The sequence below is a fragment of the Ambystoma mexicanum genome, chromosome 10 (assembly GCF_040938575.1).
Source record: "Ambystoma mexicanum isolate Mex_15411 chromosome 10, UKY_AmexF1_1, whole genome shotgun sequence".
Lineage (NCBI taxonomy): Eukaryota > Metazoa > Chordata > Amphibia > Caudata > Ambystomatidae > Ambystoma > Ambystoma mexicanum.
The window spans coordinates 887787435-887813732 of record NC_090932.1 but is presented as its reverse complement, the minus strand read 5'-3'; the positions used below and the strand labels follow the sequence as shown (position 1 = coordinate 887813732).

The 26298-nt window shown below is 46.4% G+C and overlaps 1 protein-coding gene across 2 annotated transcripts in view; it reads left to right on the top strand.

Moving 5' to 3' along the window:
- LOC138491837 (anosmin-1-like) overlaps positions 1-26298 on the top strand; it is a 550452-nt gene that overhangs the window by 372465 nt on the left and 151689 nt on the right. For both annotated transcript variants that reach the window (XM_069618627.1, XM_069618628.1), the window contains exon 7: positions 18096-18301. In XM_069618627.1, coding sequence (XP_069474728.1) covers positions 18096-18301 — 206 coding nt within the window. The remainder of the gene's footprint in view (positions 1-18095; positions 18302-26298) is intronic.

Below are 26298 nucleotides of genomic sequence, written 5' to 3'. Positions count from 1 at the left end.
TCGGGACATCGCTAGCCTGAGCTCACATGCAACCAGGATTGTATATCTTGATTCCTGGCCTCAGAGGCCTAAAGGAGGTGTGGGGTCAGTGGTGCAGCCTAGCTTTATCAACAAAGTGGTGCAGCAGTATTGCAGGAAATTACAGTAGCACTGTGTTTCTGAAAGACTATCCCAGCCCTTTATATACTTGACGACAGCACACCAGGCAACCGTGTGGCATCTTAAAACCCTGACCATACTTAAGCACGATTCTTTATGTAAAGTCCAAACATGACCAACAGCATCATGGTAGATGGAGTTCTACTACTGCCGTTTTTTTCTAGGATTATATGGGAAAATCTGAAATTAAGACATGGGAATGAGTGAAAAGGGAGATTGTTTAGGGGCCCAGATAAAGGAATTTGTTGCGTCTCTTCCCTGCATCGTACATTATGATACCAGAGAGCTGCCTGTCTTTCCTATCAAGCCTTCTCCATTCAATCCCACCTAGCACTTGAAGTTCGCTTGATCATTCCCGCCTTCCCTTCCTCAGTTCCCTTCAACAAGAGGATCCACTCTTTTGTATTTTTTGCTGGTACTTGCGTCTGTAGTTTTTGCTCTTCTATGACATTGTAAACAACAGATCCTACTATCACTCTAACCAGGGGTTCTCGTTTTATCGACTATGGAAGCATGAAAGGCTAGAAATGTCCTCCTGGAATTCAGATGTGCACCCACTGGTTGTATAGATCACTTTGCCGCAGATCACTGGAGCTCTGGACCCACGGCATCAGCCAGCATCATTGGCAAACTCAGGTTTTTTACTCTTCTGCCACGCAAAGGTAATCTGCATAAGAAGCAGGTGCTGAGTACGACAATTCTAAAGACCCCTAAATATAATAATAAAGACAAAACCACTGCCAAAGGTTCTAACTTTTAACATCACTAATTCACACAAGTGTGCAGAAACAGGACTCTCAGCCCATGGCCCGCAAATCATAGCGTTATAACTGTGGGCCGTATTGCATTCTTGCACAGTTGCTTTGCTTGATGCAAAATGCAGTTTGTTCTACGGGCAGTGAATACAATGTGCAGTCCCACAGAAATGGTGACTCCATTTCTGCTCGTTCAACCATTAGACACGATGTGCCTAGCATCTGTAAATGCGCCTTCAGCAGACGCCCATTTAGGGCCTCCTGGCCAGGTCTGAGCTGCGAATGCAGTTGGTCCTGGGCTTCCTTTGTGTTTAGCAGCTGGGCATTTCTTCCGAGTGCTTTCCTGTGCATCAAATGGGCTGCACGTGTGAAAGCGGTCTGGGCGTGGAGGCGCAGCTCCTGTGTGCACGTGTACACTGCACAGGGGGCATCTACCACACGCCAGAGAAGGGGAATCCTGCTGAACATGACATGTGTCACCCTTTCCACTCAGGGGTCCAGGTGTCATCATTTGACTTCATCTGAATGAGAGAGCCGCGTGGCAAACAAAGCGCTGGGGCTGTTTGCTGATCGCGTGGGGTATTCCCCTCCTGTACCCTATGCTTGTGGCATTGAGTGTAAGGGTCTCATTACACGGATGGCGGTAAGGGTTTACCGGTACTGGTATTTTACCGGTACCGGTAAATCCTTACCGCCTTTCTACGAGGTCCCTTTGCGGGTTGGGGAATTTAACGCCTGCTTTTTGCAGGCGTTTAAAACCAACCCGCAAAGGGACCAGTGGAGCTAATTACGGTACCGCAATTAGCGGTACTGTAATTAGCACCTTCCCCATTCCGATAGAGCCCTATGGGGCAAAAATGGGAATGGGGAAGGGCAATGGTGGAAGGGGGAATTACTGCCCCGGCAACCTTGGAATAGGGCGGTAATTCCCCTTTCCACCAAGGCGGTGCCTGTATTTTACCGGCATGAACCATAGCGCTAATAGCGCCATGGTTCACCGCCATCCGTGCAATGAGGCCCATAGTCTTTTCCTTCAAATGCGGTAAGAAGTACATTCGCAGCAGTCGCTGCACCCCTCCCTCCCCCCCCACGCTCATCCCCTGCTCTTCTCTGCATGTAAAGTGTTCTACTTGGGCTTTAGGGAAATATCAGGGCCTTAGGCCACAGCCTGTCAACGCACCCTTCTCAAAGCCCAGGTTATTAAACAGGAAGCCGGAGCTGCCATACCTTTCGTCTGATCTCCTCCAAAGCCTTGCAATGCTTCAAATAATGTACAAAATGGCCAAAAAAAATGTCTTTTAAACAGGTTCATTGGAAAATCCAAAGTGTAAATGTTGGCAGTATTGTATGAAGAGTAGTTTTACTGGGCACAGTTGTCATCGCCCCCAGTTGTCTGTTTGAAGGAACACACTCTTCACTTCAGATTTCAGTTCGCGACTTTCTGGGCGCTTACCCAGGGGCAATCCCTTGATCTAGCTCCCAAACTGCCCATCACAGAACCCAGAGGGTGTGCAGTGATAACATTGCTGCAAAAATGTCGCCTGTACAAAAAAACAAAACATTACAGCAAAAATGCTGTGGTTTGACCCATTAAAGGTGTACCCCATTACACCATTCAAGGGGAGCGAGGGTTCCGGGGGTGTCCTCCATCCCCCTTAAATGGTATAATGGGTCCAGGGGTTGCAGGGGTGTCTCCCGCATCCTTTACATGGATTGCGGTGGCAAAACCACAGCCTTTTTGCCTCAATATTTTGTGTCCACGGCCCTTTTTGCAGCGATTTGAACACATGGAACCTCACAGAGGGTTCTAGACGCACCTCATTGTTGCTGACTATTAAGTGGCACTGAAAGCTCTGTCTATAAGTGGAAACTGCTGCATTGTCACTGGATGTGGATGGGAGAGAGATGGGGAGTGCGGCGGGACAAACAGCCTATGGTTTCTTTTTGTTTTTTTTAATCAACCTGTCGTCCACCCCTGACCATGCTAGTCCCTATGGCCATTACCAACTACTACTTGCCCCTCCTCATTCAAAACATACCCCCTGAGGAACACTTTGAGCTAGTACTGCGCTTTTAATGGAATGCTAATGTTATTTGTAAACAGTCTTCTGAAAGGTAATTAATTGCAGCTAGAAACCAGCCCTGGGTTTAATCAAAATGTCCTAACCAAGTGAGTCTTCAGCCACTTAAAGTATAAGCAGTATGTGTGAACTTGCACGTGTTACTTGCACTGAATTCCTTAAAACACACTTGGGAAAGCCACCAGTGTTGGCTCTTGTATAGGCTACTAGCAGCATTCGTCAGGCGTCGCCCTATCACTGTCAGGTACACACTCAGACTTCAGGAAAATACCCTATGTTTGTAGAGCATCAATCATGCACGGTATGGGAAGAGGAGAGTGAAAACGTAAGAAACCATTCCAAATTAACCCTGAGAAGAGCGTGCACTCTTTTATAATTCGTGTGAAAGGCCCCGTGCCTTTCAGCCGCATCAGACAAGCAGGAACACTGGGGCTAGAACACTGGGTGTCACAGTGGCTGGTGCTCTTTGATGTCACCAGTCTGTGGCCATGAAGACAACACAGCCTGAACAGAGAGTGCTACCACTGCTGCCTAGGGAAAGGGGGCACTTCTAAGGCAGGGTCACTTGGAGAGCGCCTGGAGACCATGCGAGTAGCATCAGCGTCCAGTATAGATGCCCAGGACCTAACATAACTGGGAGCATTCAGAATGTATTAACGGTCCCCGTTTGCAAAAAGTAAATCCTCTTTTAGGATTCTTTATTCCCCCCTTCGATCAGAAGGCACATGGTATCGCCCGCACTGCCCTGATGTCATGCTGACTTGTGACAAAGTTGCCATTGTGACACGTTTCTTGTATAAACGACTGGTCATCTGGTAACTGTGGCACTGGAGACCAGGGCATTGGTCAGACATGATCACTGCTGGAGCAGCACAGACTAAATGGCCAGAGCAGGCAGAGCGGTGGTGACAAGAACCCGTAAACTGAAGAAGGCAGAAGGTGGAGGCTCGAGGGGCGGAAAGTGAGTAAACAAAGCATTTGTGGAAAAAAAACTAAAAACTGGACCGCTTGCCTGACTCAATACAACTTGATCTACCTCTAACACTGAAATCCCACAATATAAGCCTTCCTCTACATTTTTCTTCCAAAACAGCTTTCAGCCTTTAAATTATCTCATGCAATAGACTTATCCTATAAGACTAAGCCGGTAAGATAGCTCAGCGGGTTGAGCACTCGCTGCTGCGATCTGAGCGCCCTCTGCAGGTCGCAGGTTCAAATCACGGCAAGGCCAACTCAGCCTTTCATCCTTCCGAGGTCGATAAATGAGTACGAATTTCGGTTGGGTGATATTGTATGTAAATATGTGCTCTGTAAAGTGCTTTGGATTAAGGCGCTATATAAATAACACATCGTTATCATTATCCTCTTTTATCCACGTGTTTGTCTCCCCATGCCCCCTACTTATTGCTATTCTACCCCCGCTGCGATCCCAAATTATCCTCACCCACAGTTCAATCGCCATTCAACCCTAATATAATACTCTTCCTTGTCACCCTTTACCAGATTGCCCCCCTAATGCAATACATCCCTCCTTCCCGCTCAAGTCCCCCCTGAATCACTGCCCCCTACTCCAGTCCTTCTGGGCCCCCAACACTCCATTCTTCTAAACTCCGCCCTCAGCACTTATACCTCACTCTGTACTCATTGCACCTGTCTCACACCCCTTGACTGGGGCAGGACATGTATGACTTGGCTGGCGACTTTTTCAAAGCCGTGGTCTTGATTGAATGGACCATAAAGAACACTTTACATTTTCCATAACATAGAGGACCCGATTCGGAGAGGGCTTCAGGCATGCAGGGCGTTATCAGCCTCTCCTGTGCTCTTACTGTTCCTCACGCCAAGGGTTGCAGAGCTAGGAACAGTTCTTGCAGAGGAATTGCCGGTGGTAGAAACTGCTTCACCTAGCAACACCTACTGACGCCCAGGCCTGGAAGGGCAAGGACATCAGGGTGAGGGACTAAAGGGCCGGCTGTGGCACCCTTCTAACCTATGGGGACTGTTACGTTCTGGCTCCGCGCGGAGGCAGAACATTGAGGGCCTCTGAAGTAGGCCGCAGTGGCGCAGCTCCGGCCGGAGTGAAATGAAACACGACACACGTTGTTAGAGTCTGTGCCCGGAACTGCCTCCCTTGCGCGGGGGCGGGGCTTTTATTGAGACGCACTGCGTCACCGCGTTGCGGGCGCAGGGTGGATGTAACAGGGACCAGACCTAGGTTAAGATTCTGAGCATGGTCCAGGCCAACTTGGGTGAATGTACCAGCAACGCTCCATTCGATGGGGGCGTTGCGCCTGAGGATTGCTGTCGCCGCATTCGGGGGCGTTCTCATATGGATGATACAGAGTGGAACACTCTGACTCTTTTGCTGCAGGATTAGAGCCTAGCTGTGCAGTGAAAGGGCAGCTGATAGTGTCCTGATACCCCTTATGGGGTAGCACGCCAGCGGATGGGCTTACCGTGTTCCATCATTGCAGCCAAAGATCATCTGATGGGACTTGCTTTGGTGTAAATGAGGGGTCAAAGATGGAGTGATGTGATATATTTTTCTCCGTGATTTTGATGAAATTCCCCCAATGGTGGAACATGTTTGTTAGCGCAACAATATTGGGGATCTACAAGTGTTGATGGAGGAGGGTCCGGATAGTGTTGCTTTAACTAAGTCACCCGACAATGATGTGCATCACAGGAGCCTAATGATGCTGCAAGTCAATAATAACAGCAGTACGGATCCAAGTGAAATGAATAGATGCCATCTCTTTGTAGATTTGTGGCATTGCTAAGAACACATTTTATTTCCCCCAGATCTATAGTACTAACATGCCTCATTTACATAGTGTGAGGGAGTGAGTGGGTGATTGGGTGAGTGGGTGACACACATATCTATGTCCCTATCATTCACAGCAAGCCACGTTGATCCACCGATTATGATGAATAGTAAAGTGTGGGTGTACAGTAGCATTGTTTCCTGAAAGTCTGGGGTCATCTAAAGTGAGATCGCGGCGTACCCCCTGAATTGCCCAACGGATGCTACGGATGTACCGAGTGTGAAACGTCCATTGCGCACCACAAGGCAGCGAAAGGGAGGGACAGGCCAGGCTCGGCCAGCGACAGAGGAGGAGTGGGCAGTGGGCAGTGGGGCGCAGAGCGGAGCAATCCAACTGGGGAGCGGAGGGGCGCAGAGTGGATGGGGATGCAGGGAGCGAGAAGGGGACCCCAGGGTAGACACTAGACAACAAGAGTGGGGTTATGGGGATGGTCGGGATTCTGTACCTCTGGAGAGTCTGCGGGGGGGTGCGGAGGTGGGCTGGGGAATAGGGAGTAACACGAGATTCCTTGCACAACACCCCGGCCGCCACCCCCCGCCCACGCCCTTTGCACAAGGGTCTAAGCGCAATGGGAGCTGCGAAAAAGATACCCTAGGACCGAGATCCCATGTCCATGGATCCCGATGGTATCACAGGAAGTAAAATCATCCATCCTTAACCTCAGATGAAAACTCGAGGCTGCCGAATGTTAATAATCAACCATTGATAAAGTAACTAGTCTGAAGTCATGTTTTCTACAATAGCTTAGACGTCAAAATAGGTAAATCACAGGTTTGCAATGCAGTTGGCATGCAGTGGAAGCAGCAATATAGGCCTTGTAATTAAGTACCCTACGCCCCCCGCCCCCCGCCCCCCCAGACGCACCTAGTGGTGCTGCCATGGAGACAGTTACTAGGCCTGTGTGGAGAAGATGATCTCTGGGCGACACTGCCAAACTATCGTTTGCCTTTATGACACTTGTAGAGGCCCTGGAAAAAACGAGACTGCTGAAGCATTACAACAGAAAGCAACAATAAGTCCTCTCGATTGACCATCAGACGAAGGTGCAGAGTGGGGGAGGTGCAGGCCAGTCCCGAGGGAGCTTGCAAGGTGAAAAAAGCCATGGAACGAGCTAGGCCACTTTGGAGGCTGTTAACTTGACTTCAAGAAGTGTTACTGTCCTGAGTTATACCTGTTCAGATGAACGCTAAAGAACACATTGCTTTTAGGAGGCTGTCAACTACAGGCCCTAAGCCTCACATCAGCGGTGGGCAGATTTCTGAAATCATTCATAATGGAAAGACAGATCCATTACTCTGTGACGAGAATAACGGCAGCCAAATCCGTCTGAGTTCTTTATCTGGGGGGACGGGTAAAGGGGCAACGTAGGGATAATGAGCCCGAGATTGCTAGACTTCACTCAGCACTCTCTTTGATTATATGCCCTAGTGAATGCTTATTAAATGTAGGATTAACCTTGGGATTGGTGTCATGTTGTGACCTTAAGTGGGATCAACAGGTTGAAAGGATACACTGGATGCCAGGAGAGATCTTAAAGTTGATTTAATCAGATGACATCAGGAGATTAGATAAGGCGGTTACAGGATCAGGATACAGGGGAGCCCACTGGCTCCCACCACCCAGGCTACCTCATTCTCAACTGTCCTGGGTGGAATATCCTCTCACAGCATTCCACTCAGCCACACCTCACACATTCCATTTGTGACCTCATACTTCAAGCACTCTGCATACATACAATAAGGAAGACAAGACAGATACCTAAACAGCCTAATAGAAAAAAGAGGATACCAATCCTCACAGCTCTCCTCCTTACTTCAGACAACCAATCCTAACACCTCTCTTCGTTACTTCAGCGCGATAACCACTCACCATGTCATGATGGTTACTTACGAAAGGAAATGACTATCCAATAGGCTGCATAGAGTGCTGAGAAATGGAGTGCTTTCTGAGTACAATGGGAAGACAAAGGGCTGCAATTTTAAAAGATGGAAGAGTGGTCTGAATGGTGCCTTATGTGAGTTCAGGTCAAGTGGGAGTTCAGGAACCCTGAGGATCAGTACATATTTCGATATGAGGTTATAAAGGCCACCAAATAGTGCAAGGGTCTTTGATCTATGCTTCCAGGCGATGTGCAAGAGGGATTTAAGGTGTCACAACAGGAAAGCGTTGTTCACCTGGACGCACACACTCGGGAGCAATATTAGAGCAATATATTTTATACACAAGAAAGATTAGTGAATGTCTGATTCTCAGTGAAGGTGATTGCGACAAAATCAAGACATAGAAGAACAACAATACTTTAGAAGAAAGCAGCAAGCTGCAAGGTCTGTCCATTAAAAGTCAGGCAGACCTTTTTGGACTTATTTTTATGCATAATGGATAGGATGGGTTTTGGTGTAGGCTTCATAACTTGGGTTAAACTACTATACTCTGGTCCAACATGAGATATAGGAACCAATGGCTTAAGATCTGCACAGTTTCAACTGGGGCGGGGAACTAGACAGGGGTGTCCTTTGTCCCCACTTTTATTTGTAATCGCAATTGAACCACTGGCGTCTGCCATTAGACAGGAAAGAAATATAAAAGGCACGGGCTATGGAGGCGTACAGCAGAAATTGTGTCTATATGCTGATGACTTGTTACTGGTGCTGAGAGATCTGGGGAATTCATTACCTGCTTTGATGAAGATCATTTCAGATTTTAATACATGGTCGGGCTACAAGATCAGCGGGGCAAAGTCAGAAGTTTTATTTATTTATTTTTTAAAGCGCTTACACAGCCCGCGGGCATCGAGGCGCTGTTACAGGAATTTATTTTTTTAGTTGCATAGTTGTTTTTGTCTTAGTTGCATATTTATAACGTGCTTAAACACCCAGAGGTTTCTAAGCGTGGACCCGGGGATCGAACCTGTGTTGCTTCGTGTCGTCTTGCTTCCAAGGCGCACACATTGCCGCTGAGCTATCCTCCCAGGAAGTTTTACCCTTGACAGTGACTTGTGATAAACAATGAGTTACTTCACTTGGATTTAGATGGTGCTCGGAGAAAATCAGATAATTTGGCTTTAATGACCAAAAAATTTGAAGGAATGGTCCACGGGAATATGAAGGCATTAAGCGTCGGACTAAAACAGGATTTAGACTAAAAATGAACTCCACGCCTAAGATAAAGTATGTATTGAGCATGCTACCATTGAATATTGGGAAAAGATATTGGAAGGAATTTGATGGACTTTCTCTGGGACAACAAACCGCCAAGGATGAAATTATGGAAATTGCAGTAACCTCTTGAGAAAGGTGGTTTAGGAGTGCCGAATTTTTCAGTATACCATCTGGCATTTATGGAATGATTCTATGTAACGTTCTTGGAGAAGGAACCAAATGGGTGGGCCAAGGCAGAAGCTTGTCTATTAGGACCCTTGACACAGAGGGCTATCTTGTCTACTACATCTAAACCAGGAAGTAATTTAAATCCCACAACTCAATTTCTGAGGAGTTCTTGGAAGGAGCTGCTGAATCTACTGGGGGAGAACGCATTTAAGAGCCTCGACTCCTATATATGGTACAACCCAAAAATAAATGAAAGTGGGAAATCAATGTTTTGGCTGGATTGGTTTCGGGGTGGAATTCAATGGGTTGGGGATCTGAGACAGGATGGAAGATGGCTAACCCTAAATGAAGTCAAAGACAGGTGGGATCTGGGGAATTCATTACCTGCTTTGAAGACAAAGACAGGTGGGAAATGTTAAGACGGATTTCTGAACTCTGTCCTGGTGGTGCAGAAGTTCAGAAGGCCAACCTAATTACTTGGAACAGGGTAACCTCTGGACGAGCCAGACCAATCAAGGTAGCGATCGCGGCGGTCAAGACTAGGTCTCAAGAGGGGTGAGGGTGACTGAAAGCCCGCAATGAGCACACAAAGCAAGAGCGCTTACAAACTACTCCAAACAGTTGTTATATCAAAAATATATACACATTTATTTTAAGGCCTTTAAAATAATGACCGTAGCGAGAAAATCACAATATCACAATATTAAGCCAACACATACCATATCAACACAATATATATACAAATACGACAGTCGCAAGCGTTATATGCACGAAATGTGTAGTCCACCTGAAAGGGAAAGAAAACAGGCAGTGCGATAATGCTTTAGACTCAGTTCGCCTTCAGAGGCACCTAACTAGATGGAAGTCCGAGCCCTGCGAAGAGTGGAGCCTTGTGCTCAAAGTACCTGCACACGCTGGTGCCAACGGGCAAAAGGAGAAGCTCTTCGGAGGAAGTCAGGCAGTTCGGGTTAGTGCACAACAGAAGAAGAACAGGTTCCGCGACTCAAGCGCAGCCTCCACAGTGAGCAGAAGCAGAGCGCGAGTACGGACAAAAGGGTGCTGTTTTTACACAGCGGGGAAAAGCAATGGGCTACTGCAGGAGGGCGACCAGATCGTAGCTATACTACTCACCGGTCCCCGATGCAAGCAGACCCAGGCTTCTCCACGTTAGTTTCAGCAGCTGGCAGGTTCAGAAGAGCCGGGAATGCCTCGTCGTCGTGTAGAGAAAAAAGACGTCCCAATCGAAGAAACCTGCACAGTTTTGTCACCACAGCAGGGCAACGGAGCGGCCGTGTGTATCTGAGCCAAATGTCCACTACTCACTTCTGACTTGGGAACGCCAAGTGTACGAAGCGTGTGAGAGTGACAAGGACTCGAAATACAACACAACCTGGCGGCGGTTACAGAGCAGGACTCCCGTGTAAGCTGGTCAGTCAACTGGATGGCCCAGAGACGCTTCCGAAGGCTTACTGGCAGGAGATGATGAAGTCGCCGAGAATAGCTGTTCCTGCTATTCCAAAGGTCGAAGCACCAGTACAGGCCTTCTGGTTCGATCAAAGGAGGAAAGGGTTTCACAGGACGACAGCAGTGCAAAGGAGGAGTCCTTCAGCGGGTCACCAGCGATTCCTCGGTCCAGCCTCTTGGTTGCAGGATACTTGGCTCCTGTATTCCTTCGTTCGTGAGAACTCAGGAGATCGACATGGTAGTGGTGTTTCCAGCCCCCTCTTATCCACGGTTCCCTTCGCGCCAAAACGGAGGGGAGCCAATGGGAGATCCGCTCATCAACACACACACCATTCGTGGACCAATCACGGACCACGGTGGTCCCAGGCATTCACACTACCCTAGACTCTCTGGCACCCAGGATGTGTATTGGGACCAGACATCCCAGCCCACACCCTGGAGGCACACAAAAGACATGTAGAAGCCCGCGAAGGCATCCGTGTTTCGCGGGAAAGTACATGCCCAAATAAGGAAGGCTCCGGGTCGCTCGACCTGGGGAAGGTGAAGGGAGCAAGACGGTCAGTGGACAGGACAAAGGAGCCTCGTGGTCTGGCCATTTTGGGAGCCAGGCCACCATTTTGGGTTCAGCGCGAAAAACGCGCTCAGAACGCCAAAAGGAGCTCAAAATACACAAAACGATCGCTGCCACCATTCCAGTCCCTGAATGACTTGCACCGATCAAATACAATCCTAAACGAGTATCTAGGGCCTGTAGAAGGCTAGAGACCCAAGAGAGCTGTAACTTAGCTTACAGTGCCCTCTTGTGTCATGTTGCACTAAAGCCGCAACATGATAAAAGAAACTACGGGAAACAGCGTTCCCCGGTACTGACTGTCTTAAGGGCATGTCAGTTTCCCCGTAAGAAAGGAGCAAAAGCCCAGAGGAGTGTGGCAGAAGGCTGCACTTCTCTGGCAAAGTCAAGAACAAGGTGAAAAACAACAGCAAAAAGTTTAGGGGTTGTCACATGGAAGGAAAATTACCTACAATTACGAAATCTTTCCTAACAGGAAATACCAAAGTGCACTCCACGTGATTACAGGAGATTAAAAAAAGCTATTGGTGAAATAGACTCTGAGAAGGGAACTGATTTTGTAGCTTTATCCCCTAGTAACAAGCAAGGTGGAGGTGGATTGGCGAGTAGATATTATAAGGTGATTGTTTCTAGATCAAAGGACAACTGTTTATTGTTGGAAGAATGGAGCAGGAGATTACAGTGTGAGATTACAACAGAGCGATGGGAGACTATGTGTAAGAATGTTTGCCTGTGCTCTGTCAGTTTGTGCGAGAGATCGCGTCAGATGAAAATTCTGAATAGAGAAGTCTGTTGGATACGAATGACAGTTGGGGTTGTGTTCATAGGAGTGGAAAATTGGAACACATGCTTTGGGAGTGTGTGCAAGTAAGTAACTTCTGGAGAAAAATCTGTGAAATATTTGAGAATGTGTTGGGTCAAACCTTAGATTTTGAATTTATTTTTATTTATTTATTGCATTTGTATAGCGCACAGCAGCCCTTGGGCATTGAGGCACTGTTACTTGAGGGGAGCTTAGTTACAGGGAGAGGGCACATGGGGAGCAGCCCCTTAATTCTAGGGGATGATGAACTCCTGGAGGATCTCTGCATTTCGCAACGGAAATGGATATTTAGAGGGGCTTCTATTGCCAAGAAGTTGATACTGAGAGGTTGGACATCGAGGTTGTCACCAAAGGTGGGGGCTTGGACGGATGAAATGATGAAATTGGCAGATATGGAAAGAGTAATTTATGGTCCGGAATAAAAGTTATTCTTATTTGAAAAGATTTGGAGGAAATTCCTGGATATGTATTAGCTCTGTTAGCTCTGCTTATTAAGATTTACGGTGGGTAAGGGGCAGGGGGGGTGGGGGGGGGCTTGTAGGTATAATTGATTGTGGAGGGGTAGGCTGGAGATATAATTTTGAATTTGTTAAAGAACTGTTTTTATTGTTTGTTTATGCTTTAAGTTGAATTTAAGATATAGTAATTACAAAGGAATTTAATTCAACACCGGAGGTGGGGAGGGGGGTGGTGGAGGAATGTTGGAATGTTACTTGATGTATGTTTATGAAAATGAAAATAAAGAATAAAAAAAACAAATCAGGCAGACTGTAAAGCAGCACCTAGTGTCTTATTCCGGCCCCCTCACGATCCTGTTGGGTCTATCTCTTTAATATTCAGAAGGCTAGACCATTTCTTACTTTCTCTGCCACACACATTCTTATTTCTTCCCTAATGTTCTCCTGAGTGTTCTATTGCTCCTCTCTTTTACTCGGCCTTCCCCTCTATGTTCCATTTACAATTCTGCCATACGTCTTCTCATGAGTCCATTGCCCCTGCTCTTGCTTCTCTTCAATGGCTCCCCTTTGAGTCACAGCTTTTGTTTAATTTTCTCTGTCTAATTTCTAAATGCCTGTACGGTCTTGCCCCACCCCATCTCTCCACTCTCATCTCCTTCTATGTCCAACCTTGTTCTCTCTGTTCCCAGATCCATGTTCTTCTTATTGTCCCTCGCCCGCCTTGTGCTAACACGTGCTTTTGTTCCTTTTCTCTCTTGCCCCCAAATAACTGAAACCGGCTTCCTCTTTCTCTTCGTTCCCTGTCCTCTCTTCCTGTTTTACGCTGTCATTTTAGGTCTCATCTCCTTACTGCTTAACTGTGCTTTTTTAATTCTGTTTCAAATTTTGTTGTACATTACTTGTACCGCTTTTACTTCTGTACAGCGCTTTGGCGTATATAAATAAAAATAAAATAAACCTTTCGTATGGCTAGTGATAGACAACAAAAGTGTGTGTGTGGTGTCAATACACATCTGTCTTGGTGAAGTGTCATCATGCCTTAAAACTGCCATGGGTTTCCCCCCCGCCAGTGCCAAGGCCTTTTTTGGTGATTTCGGTATTTCGCCATTCAATGCCTTCTAACGTTTTCTCCTTCATTAATTGTCTATGTTTCCACCACTGTTGTTTGCAGAAAGGTGAACAGTGTGTGTGTTTTAAATCGATCCTGTCAATTTATTGGAGAAAGTCCCAGATGTCTGAGACTTAACAGGACAGTGTTTGTTTTGCTCTACTTTCTTGTTTGAAGTGTGTGCGTGTTTCTTGTTGAGTACGTCAATTATTATTATCCCTTGGAATATGTGAAGTATACTGCTGTCCTTCAGTCATGTCATTAAGTTTATTAAACGTTTTGAGGCTGTACCTGACATATGACATTTTTAAACCTATAGGCGTGGCCCTTTTCATTGGTGTTTTTTTACAAGGGAGGAAACTGAACACATAAAACAGTCAGAAGTTTTAACAAAAAGAAAAAAAAGCGGCATGCCCTAAAAGTAAAAAGCTTTGTGAAACAATACAAGCCCCCATAAATACGGATACAGTCAGTAAAACAATGCATTTCTCCTTATATGCCATCAAATGGTATGCTTCAGTTTGCCACAATAACACAAACCAGATGCCATGCATCCCCCACCCTTTAATACTCGGATTCACGTGGCCAGCTGTCCACCAGAGGCCTTCCCCACTACATTAACCAACAAGATGTGGCACAGATGTGAACGGGCAATGCTTCCAAGGAAGGAGCCACCACATTAAGCAAATGTAGAAATGAACACCGAGCCAAGGCATCGAATTACACACACATTTCTCTAGGATTCGAGCCAGTCAGGAAAACATGAAAAGACAGAAGACGGAATTAGTTTCAGCTGAAACTACAACACTAATAGATGCATTTACATTACATTATGGAGTTCCATACGCTAGCCGACTACCTGACTCAAATGTTTGCCGAAATTCTGGGCTCAAGGTTGCATTTGATCTCTCCCTCCCTGGTGATCTGCGGAGCATACAGAGAATGGCTGCCCTGCTCGCTCGCTTACCTATACGCCCATTAAAGAAGATTCCATAGTTTGGAGGCAGTATTTCACAGATGGCAGGTTGGCATTATCTGTGGGGCAGGTCTCTGAAACAGTAGCAAACCATGTGCGGAGTCCATTCGTGCCAGCCACGATAGCGGTACCACAATTAGCTGGCACAGGCAGGAGGAGCATGCTATTATGCCCCGGCAAGGTTTTGAAGCTGAGTTTCTTTCTCCTGGCATAGGATTGTTAATGGACCTTTTGTTCTGTCGTGGGAACTCTACCAGAAAGGCATTGCTCCTCCTTATGCACAAACAAGTGCCTCTCCTGCATCCAGTGATGGCACACACTGGACAACCGTTGCCCCTGGGTACTACTGCAGACCCTTAATTATTGGAATATATTTAAAAAGTTATGGCTTTATTAGTCAAATAGATTTGGAAAACAATGTGCTGTAAAATGCACAATCAGCCCCATTTCTTCCTGCATGTTTTTGTTGGCAGATCCCCTATAGATCTTTTGGGTGGGGGGTCTGGCTTGATGATCAGTGCAATGAGAGGCTTGTGATCATTTTCCTGTGCAAGGCTTTAAGTGAGCCAGGGCTAGCCGGGCCAGAGCCCTGGCGTCTCCAAAAAGTAGACCTGAGCGCGGCCTCCCCCCACTAGCACCTTCCCTTTACCTGCTACGCACAGCGAAAGGGCCACCTGCAGGGGTAGCACTGCAAGTTAAGAAACAAAGGAAGAGGTGGGTGCAGCAAAGTGAATGCTAGCAATGCACCTGCCTTTCCCACTGACTATAAAAAGACACTGGGCCTCATTACAAGTGTGGCGGTCTGGAAACAAGGGTGCCGGTGAGCTCACCAGCACTCTTTTTTCCGGACCGCCAGATTACGAATTTGCCTGCCGGGGCCGCTGCGCCCGACAGGTCTGACCCTGGTGGGTGCAGCGGCCCCAGTAGGCAGATTCGTCACGGAAGCACCGGCACTGTTAGCAACGGTGCCGGTGCTTCTGTCTCTCCACTCATGGGAAATGGGGACTTACAAAATGCGGCGCCTGACTTCTCGCACCACCGGGACTCCCGGTGGCACCGGGAAGTCAGGTGCCGGATTCAGTGTTACAGGGTTGGCGGCAGCCAGGGTTACCGTCAACCTCATAATGAGGCCCACTGGCACATCTTGTCCTGCCTTTGTAACAGGTTTACTGTCAATGCCACTTGGTCCTGCAGACTAACTGTGGGATTGTGAGTAGTGGTAAATCAGTGTTAACCCTTATTTTTGGAGTCCATAGGACTAAATGAAGATCTTTGCAGTTTTGCCGCTTGCGCTAATTCTGCCATGGTTAAGTGAACGAGTTTGTATGGTGGTAAAGGGGAGGGTTTGCCTCCAGCAGCATGCTAGAGAGTAAATCATTCACTTCCCTTTGAAAGACAGAATTCGGCGGGGCAGTAAATCTCGTGGTAGTTCTGATTCCTCAAAAAAAGAGGCGGTAACAGAGTAACCACTAGTAACATAAAATATCAAGCCTACTCCTTTAATGAGTGTCTGTGCTTTGCTCTAGGGCATAATTGTAATGAACACCTTGATTGAAAGGACTTTTCATGCGCCCATGAACATTATGAGCATTTGGACAGGTGTAATAGGTAGAGCACATCCGATTGGCATAATCAGGTATGCAGGATCCCTATGCACTACCAGAAGGGACTGCTGCTGAGAAATGAATCGTCTGCGCCTCTTCTCTCATATCACCAACCTGTGCTCTTCAGTGGAATAGAACTAACTGGCATTGTTGGGGATCCCCTCCCTGACTAATAAAAGCATCGGGATCTCTTTTCATTCGTGCTTGATTTCCGGTCTACTGTTATTCTCTGGCATTTCTCTTCACTCTTGGGGTGTCCCCCCCCCTAAGATCCTCTGCAGAAGCCACTGTCCCCCAACAGTCCCCTACTGCCCTGTGCCTAATATCATGTACAGCAAATACTTTGCAATGCACATTGAGGGGGAAGGGCGAATGGGACAAAATAAAAATAGCCCGTCACAACCTCCTCCTCGCAATTAAGGTTTTTTGGAAATGTGCCTGAAAAGTTGTTAATCTCAGTAGTTTCATTTTACTACTTCCTGAAAAATGCTTGAGAAAGTCCTTGGCCCGGCTGGTCTGCCTCTGCACTGTGCCTCTGCTAATCCTGGGCCTATATAAATATAGTTGAGATAACTGGTGAAAGCTTGCTTTGCCCTTCTTCCTCTGCAGGGTAGTAAGTGGGCACCAAACCTTGAGGATTTATATTCTGGTAATCTCCTTCAAATATCCTGTCGGTAATCTACTAAATAAGTGTTCTGTAATTTACCCCAAACCTTAAATATGTATACACGGCTACCTAAATAGACGACCTTAACTTAAATACCTAAAAGCCTATTGTAACTATAATCTCTATTAATGTAAGGAGGAACATAGTTGGCTTAATCCCCAAAGTGGAGGGATTCTAGATACACTAAATGATTAATCCTTGAAAAAGGATTTTCCGGAAAAGTCCCCTCACAGATGGCACAGTCTCAGTGGAAATATACCAAAAGACAATCTTGAGTCACTAAAAACCATGATCACAAGGCAATCAGAACCTTGACTTTGTTCTGGCGGCTGAAGACCGGTGACTCTGATCTGGGTAACTTTGGCCTGGCTGTTTACAGAGACACACAAATAGGCTGCAGCTCAGGTGCAGGCTCATTTGAAAGGGAGATGGCATTCCAGTCTAAGAATCTGTTGCGCAAAATGTCTCCTGAGAACCCCTTGGATAGAAATGTAACTAGGAGCCACCGTCTTTAAATGACGAAATGCTGAGCTCTGATGTCATTATTGTAGCATCTATCAAAACACTGTCACCACCGCCCCCCACATCCCCAAACAGATCTCCATACTCCACTAAGGATAGCCTAACCCCATTCTCTTCTCTAGTCAATACCTCCTCAAAACACTGCCTGAACCCAACTCCTGCTTGGAAACCTTCTTTCCCCTTATAACTGACCAAGGCCTGTGATTCCTGACACTGACAAGAGTCACTTTTTCTCTTCCATGAAGCATCAACCTGTCCAGTTGACTATGCACTAAACACTTGTGTATAGGCGCGTTATAAATGCCACATCATATCATATCATAGCCATCCCATGATCGTTCATTTCACTCCTCCCCTCTGCACACTTCTGCCCCCACACTGAAACTGCACAAGTTCCTAATAATTTCAGTAAAAGGGATACACGTTTGAATGATATGACATGTCCGAGACTCCAGTAGCGGCATGAGCAATCCCTAGTGGTCGGTTGTTACAGTCTAGTGGTCTGCTGATATCTAATGACAGGCTGACGCTCAAGGCTTCTATCAAACAAAGCTGCTAGTTAGTAACCCATTTAGACATGGCCATTGTCTGGGTTACACAGAAAACGACTCTCCTATTGTTTACTAAAAGTATTCAAAGTAAAGGATTGTTTGACCAGACCTTAGGCATCAACCTTAACGTGCTATATGTTTCTTGTATATGTGTTCCATGCACGCTGGTTGTATTTTTTGGTCATGCTCTGATGTTTTTTCACAGATCCATTACCTCCAAATTCTCCCAGGAACCTCAGGAGTGGGAATTTCACAGTGAGTGCGGATGGCACCATCAGTGTGGCTGTTTCCTGGGATTCCCCTCTCAACGAAGACCTGGAGATCCACCATTATAAAATATCATGGAGCTACTGGATGCCCAGAAAACATGTTCTACTGGCAAAGAAAGACAACTGGAGGCTGATCGATGGAGTGCGTATGTTTGTATCTAATCGGGGAGAAAACTTTGATACTTTTCTGATTGAGGGGGGTGTATCTTGGCGGTTTAATATGTTCATTCAGGACTTATTTAGACTATGATCATCACAGGGCAAAACATGTCTTTTAATAACTGTTTATCTGTATGATGTGTTGGGCACCACAGCTCACAGACCCAGATATACTCTTTCAGGCTATCAATGCACTTATTTTTAAGGTTTCCTCACCTGGCACTGGGCAGCGGGTCTGTGCACGGGCCAATCACTATAATAACTCGCTTTAGCAAATTCCTCCTCACTGACTTGATCACCAAATCCTCCAACTATTCTCAAAAAACAACTCAACAATTAGGTCAGCTCCTACGTTCTGGATTCTTTCTGCTTCTGTGCTAGTCTGCAATGGGAATTCCCCATATGACTTTAGGATCCCTCTTCCAGGAATGGTCCTGCTCTGGTTGTTTTCCAAAATCACTTCCCTTGTTTTACCCGCATAGGGTTAGCTTAAATAAAGAGCATCTCCCCAACCCTCATGAGTAAATATTGAGGTAAACATTGTCTACTGGCTCCCTATTCAGATCAAACTCTCGGATCGTATGACAATTCCAAAAACTGTACCCCTACCCTCTGATTTCCTAGGAGTACGATATGGGATGGGAGTACTGTTCTCAAGTTTCTCCCTTCCTTTTATGAAGAGGAGCTCACATGTTCCATTTCATCGCTCCTCTCAGTACAGCGACATCACCAAGAGGAGCATTTTACAAACTAAGCATGAGTCGAACATACAAGTTAAATTCGGCTAGGATAAACAGAAATGGAGTTGCCATACTTTTAATATATTAAAATATGCATGGATTACTATAAAACAAGTATATTTTAAAACCCTCCTTCCGTAGAGCACCGGCAGATCTGCAACATGTTTCTAGCTACAATGGTTGAAAAGATGTAAGCATTCCTATCTGTTGACAACATCATATTCAAAGTCTCTGCATTGTTATTTCTTCTGTTCATCATGTTCCAATTCCAAGCCTTGAATGTACTGTTAAAATCACAAGTTACAAGTTTCTTTTAAGATATTATTCATTCGGTTTTATGTCTAAACACTGCCCGTTGAAGGCAGCATACCAAAAAGGCTGTGTTTAATAGGCCAATTTCGTGCAGTCTTCAACCAATGGGAAAATGGCAATTTCAGGGACTTTTATCCCCCTAACCCATGCTTTAACAATCTGTCCATCCCCATCTTCTCCCACATTGGTGGGATATACTTTTAAATAGTGGTTCCACCCCTGTATGGCCCTTTCAGTCCCCCTCCCACATACATTGTGCAACCCACCTCTCACACCCATCACGCCTCACATGGACACAAACACGTACACACAAACACACATACATTTTCTCTGCACGAGTGTCTTCCCTCTTCTGGGCCGCTCCAAAGAGGTTGGGCCTACCATCCCCTGTGCAAACTCCTGTGTCGAATGGGGCAGGGGTTGGCCTAAGGTCTTCTGCAGCCTTCTGTATGCAGTGCCTATTGACCATGATCAGTAGATTGCAGGCAATAGACTTCATACCGTTTCATTCATTCTCTTGTTAATTAAACGTCTTCACCCCTCTACCTCAAGATATTCTCTGAAGCAATTGGCAGGCGTACCCAAACTTCAAAAGTTATAATATCCTTTTGAAGCTTCACAATTGATTTACTTCCTTCATTTCTCATAGTCTGGCAGAAAGGAAGGCACAAAACATCTGGCCTCTTGCAATCCTTAAGTGAGATAATGCACACTTACCTCCGTCCCCAGAGTCTAGCAGGCAAATATTGACATTTAGGGAAGATTACAAACTAGAGGAGATCAAGCTTTAGATTATTGTCAATAATGTGATCAGGTTTCTGAATGAATTTCCCTTATTGTTGTGCATTTTCTGAGGGTATCTGTTCCACTGGCCACTCCCAGAGCAGTTGTATAACCTGTTCTTAACATCATACTAGTGTCCAAAATATCTACTCTCCATGCAAAGATGAGACACTTGATCTCCCACACTAACATCAAGTGACCCTAACATGTCTTTGAGGTTTAAACAACATGGATGTGTGTCTGGCTGGATAACATCTGTTTTGGTCCTTGGGAAAACATGTCTTGGTCTGAGTACATGTTCTATTGACTCAAGGAAACAAATATCAAAGTGTAACATTGTGCTACAAGCCCAGAATTCACCTCTTAACAAGAATGCGCTGTTAAATGCAAAATAATTAAGATCTGATTCCGCTATCAGTCAATACATGTGCAGAATAATAATAACAAGAAAAGTCTGTATAGATATGCAGACAATCAGAAAATGTAATGCTTCAACTGACAATAGATCTTGTTTACCAGCAGCTCTGACCAATTAACGCAGCATTCTTTCATTGTGATGAATTTTGTTTTTGAATTCCAGAATTTAAATAATTGATATTTCAGTAGAGAGTATGGTTCTGACTTCTTATCTTTACTTGAGGACATTAGCTTCAGCCAGGACATCCTTCAGATCCCTTTCGTGCATATAGCCAAAAGCAATGCCATAGAGAAGAAAGCGACTCAAAGGGGTGTTCGGAAGCAAAATAGCTGGTTGGCATGGTAACGGACCATGTTCGTGGCATGCAAAGACTGAAGTACTTATTGTTATTTTTAGTTTGTTTCTACAATATAAACCAACTTGTGCTTGTTTAAATGTATGTTAATCAGGAGCTAAGATAGATTTAGTTTCTGCTTGCCTCTGAAATGCATTTATGAGCAGTGCCCAGCAACCTTCTGTGAGCCACCATAAACTCTGCATACAAGGTCATACAAAATTGGATAACTTCTCACCTACTCTGTCTCAACGACGACAAAACTTAAATCCTCATCGTTGGCTCAAACGCCACACTTTGCAACATTGATCCAGAATACAAGGAATTTATCATCAATGGTAACTGCATCACCACCTCTGCCGCTGCCAAAACTCACAGCATCTACCTGGTTGCCAACCTCAACCACTCACGTCAAGAGAACTCAATCGCCTTAGCGGTGGCTTACACAGCCAAACTACTTAATGCTAGCTGGCCCTTCCTCTCCACTCCCAACCGCCTAACAATTGCAAGAGCTATCACAGGAGCCAAGCTCGACTATTGTAACACCTTATTTACTGGCAACCTGAACAAACTCCAGGGCAATTCAGAATATAATGCTCTCTGAGCGGCCATTGGCCTCTCCAAATCTTACCATATCTCAGAAGCCAGGAGAGCTGCACACTGGTTGCCCATCCGGGAAAGGATTAAGTTAAAAACATTGACCCTGGTCCACCAATGTCTCTCCAACACTGCCCCGACCTACCTCTCACGCTGTGTAGATAAATACGCCCCTGCCCGTCCCCTGAGATCATCGAACTCTCACTTCCTGAAGGCCCCCAACTTCAACCACATCCAGAGGCGTTGCTAGGGGAGGCTAAGGGGGCTGTAGCCCCTGGTCTTTTGGTTGTAGCCCCGGATAGAATCTCAGGAGCTACAACCAAAAGGCCAGTTAGCCCCGAATCCCAACAGTGCCGACATTAACGTAGCCACGGGTCTTTTTCAGACCTAGTAACGCCCCTGACCACGTCTCAGTAGGGGGCAAGAGCTTCCTGTCCATGGCTGCCAAACTCTGCAATAATCTTCCACCAGGACTCAGAAAAGAACATTCCTAATGGACCTTCTGCAGAAACCTAAAGACATGGCTGTTCAACTAACTGTGTTCCTCCTAAGACTATTCGTTCCCACCACTGCATCTCCCCACCCCCTCCCTTCCATTCTTTTTTACCTTAATGTAAGATGTAACTTTGTACCCTAATGTAACTAGCACCTCGATATCTGAGGGTTTCGTGCACTGTAACAAATTCAAAAATAAATAAATAAGTACAGAGCTGCGGAACAGAAGTGGCAGACGTCTGGCTCACCCTTTGACACACTGGCCCGTCTTCTGCTCCAAAGACAATGCAGACTTTCCATCTTCGCCAAGAAAAGGGCCCACATCCAGGCGCAGATCTCTGGTACATCCAACAACACGGCTGAACTCTTTAAAATCTGCAGGGAACTAGCCAACCCTTCCACAGTCTCCTCCTCCCCCCTCCCCTCACAAGCCATCTGCAATGCATTGGCCACACACTTTACTACTAAAACTCAGGACATTCTGAGCACCCTTGCGTCCCCGCGACTTCCTTGCCTACTACAGCCTCCCACCCTCCTTCTTCCTCTCTCTCTCCTGCCCCATCACACCTGATGAGGTCACCAGAGTTGTCTGCTCCATGAGGGTCTCTTCCAAAGAGTTTTCCCCCTGCTCCTCTAGAAACAATAAGGACAATATTGGCTCTCTTGCCCCTGCACTTGCTGATTTTTGCAACCACTCATTTGCCACTGGATCTTTCCCCTCCTCCCTCTTGCACTCCAGTGTGTGCCCCCTCCTGAAAAAACCTTCAGCAGAACCCACTTGTCCAGCAACTACCGCCCTATTTCTATCACCCTCTTCCTTGGGAAACACTGGAGATGCTGGCCTTCCCCCAACTTACTGCACACACTGAAATTGTTGGTGGTCTCCACAACCATCAATCTGGATTCCGAGCATTCAGCGGCATGGAAACTGTTCTTCTGAACACCTGTGAAGAACTGCTCGCATCTCTGGATTCTAACTCTCCAGCTGTCCTTATTCTACTTGACCTCTCCCTTTGATACGGTCAACTACTCCATCCTCATAAAACTGCTCCATGATACCCTGGGTATCTCGGAGCGGGTACTGGATTGGCTGACCTCCTTCCTAAGTGAACGTCCATCCCAGGTTATTCTGGGCACTTTCTCCTCCCCTGCTTCTTTCTCCACCTGTGGTGTCCCCCAGGGCCCCATCCTCTCTTCCTAGCTCTTTAACACTCACCTTGCTCCACTTGGACTTCTCATTTTCACATTCTCCCCTAAATTCCAGTGTTACGCAGATGACACACACCTCTTCTTCAAACTTCCCGCTTACCCTCTTATTTACTCCTTCCATCATCCCAGACTGCCTATCCGCCATCCAGTCTTGATGCATTTCAAACAATCTCTTCCTCTATGCCAGTAAGACTGATATCCTTCCTATTGGGACTCCTGCTCCCTCTTTCTTCCCCTCACTTTGGCCATTCTCAATGGGCCTTCCCCATTCTCCTTCATCTTCGACTCCTCTTTCCTTCCTCCCTCACATTCAGGACCTTGCCAAGAAGTCCCACTTTCAACTCTTCCTTCTCAAAGGAATTCTCCCTTTTCTCTTTTCCCCCAGAAGCTCAATGTTACCAGAGCTCTGGTTCTCTCTATAGGCAATGGCCTTCTCCTGAATCTACCCTCTTGCTCACCTCGACACCTCCACCTAATTCAGAATAGGACAGTGAGACGTATCCTTGTCCACAAGCCCAGGGACTGCATCTCTCCAGCCCTAAAAACTCCCCACTGGCTCCCGGTTGCTGCAAGGATCAAATTCAAATCCCTCTGCATCATCCATAAGTCTGTCTGGGGCCAGGGATCAAGCTATCTGTAACTTGCTCTAACTAAATACTCTCCCTCTAGATCTCTACATTCTTCTGGTACCAACTCTCTGTGTGTCAAGTGTTTCGCTAAACAGAGGACCAGTGGCCAATCTCTTTCTTCAGCTGGCTCCCTCTTATGGACCAGCCTCCCCCTTCCTCTTTGCCGTGAGCCAGATCGCCTCAAATTCCCGAAGCTCCTCAAGACTCTCCTTTTCACCTCCTCCTTCGCCTCCTCCCTCCTCTGCTAATCCCACAGTTGCTGAGATTGGTGACCAGGGCCCTTATGTGTCCTCCATGGCCCTGGCCTTCCACACCATTCGCCTTCAGCTTCCGCCTGCCTCAAGCAACTTGCCTTGGCACCCACTGGCCTATGCCACTGTAGGCCTGCACTTGCCTATTTATTGCAGCTGACCTCTCCGTAGCACTTCCTCCACTTCCTCCACTTGGCACTTGTCTGCCGTTCACTCACGAGCATGGGCACTCCTAGCACTTACCCCCACTACCCTTTGCGCTCTCCTCCCTCTGCACTTACAAGTTCTGAATGCTCCCAAGGCCTAGTAGGTCTGTCTTTGTCCTCCAGTGTTTTAATTGTTCTTCAATTCCATGTCCCCTCCCTGTTGCCCTGTGGGCACTTTGAAACACAATCTATTTATTGTATAAGCGCCTTACAAATGCACAATAAAATTTAAAAAACTAAGAAAAAATGATGCAGTGCACAAAAAGTGCACAAATTGCATCCCCTCTTTTTCTTTCCAACCTTAATACTTATGTTCACAAGAAAAACTGCATATGAGGAGCTTGTCTCGCCCTTTCTTACTACAGTTAGCCAACAAGAAGTAGTAGAGATGTCACCTTGTAATGCTCTTATCACTCCATTGTTTGCTTTGACATCTCAGTCCCTCAACCCTATATTCCTCCTTTTCCCTCTTCAATGATTGAACCTTGGTGATATGAGAATCTCTCTCCTATCTCTCTCGCCTATTCATGCGTCTTGCATTGACCATGCTTTTTCTGACTTAAACTATGCACTTATGATTCCCATTGACCAACACAGTCCTGCCACACAATCATACCTTCTAGTCCTCCGCCTTGGCTCACCTTTGAAATTCAGACCGTCAAAAAAGCATGCGTTGTGCCCTACGACACTAGTGCAAATCACCAACCCCCACCTCTGCACTGGACTCTGCAAAATCCTCCTACTACGCAAACATAATCTCCATTTGCATCACCCCCGCAAACTTTCATCTACCCTGCAAGCTTTGCTCACAACTCCCAAGCCAATGTCCATTGTCTCCATTCTTTCTGGTAATGACTTTGCTCACTACATTTCCTCTAAAATCTCTAAAATTCTTGACCCTCTCATATCCCTCGCCTCTCCCTGCCAAACCCCTTAGTTCCACTACCTCTAACTACTAGCCTGTCTGCTCTCGACTACTTTTCCCCTACCTCTTCAACTGAATTAGCACTCATCCTTTGCTGTGCCAATCCATCTTGCACTCCCCATGACCCATTTGCCCCTGAAACTTAGTCTCAATCACCTGCTCGTATCTATCTGAGCTTTTCAACCTCTCACTCTCTTTTGGACTCTTGCCTGCCTCTTCCAAATCTGCAGCAGTTCTAACCCTTATGAAGAAATCCTCTGCTCACCCAAATTTCCCAGAACACTATCTCCCAGCCTTGGAGTTCACCTCAGGCTGGTTTCCATCATAAACACTCTGCTGACACTGCAGTGATGTATGTCTCCAACTTGCACTCTCAGGTTCAGCACTCCAAGCTCTCTTCCACAATCATCCTCTTGGACTTCCCTGTTGCGTTCAACACTGTCGACTACTTTGCTCTCCTCCTCACTCTCTGGGATCTTGGTTGTCACAATATGCTCTAGCCCGGATCAACTCCTACCTGGAAGGTCTCTCTTTAAAAGTCTCCTGGATATCACAAACCTCTGATCTCTCCATGTTGGTGTCCTGCAAGGATCAGTCATTGGACCTCGGCTTTTCACTCTCCATTCCTCTGCTCTATGAAGACTTATCTCATCCTTTGACTTTCACTATCATGTCTTTGGTGACGCAATCGAGTCTTTTTCTCTTTTCCCTCCTTCACCCAATCCATCTCGGAATGGATTGTGCACTGTCTCACTACAATCGTCACTTGATGACTCTCCACTGCCTCATGCTGATATCTTTCAAAATGGAAGTAATCTTTCTCCAAGCTTCCAATGCCACCCCCTACCCTCTGATCTCCTAACTCCTTTCTGCCTGATCCACTTGCTGCCTCACCCAAAGCTCGCAACCTTTGTTCCTCTTTGATAGAGACTGTCGACTGCAACAATTCATCACTATCACAACTTCTGCTGATCATATCAACCTTCTCAACATTCAGAAAATGCATCAATGTCTTACTCACCCCTCTGTGAAAATTAGAATCTCCACCCTCATGCTCAGCAAACCTGAATACTGCTTGAGC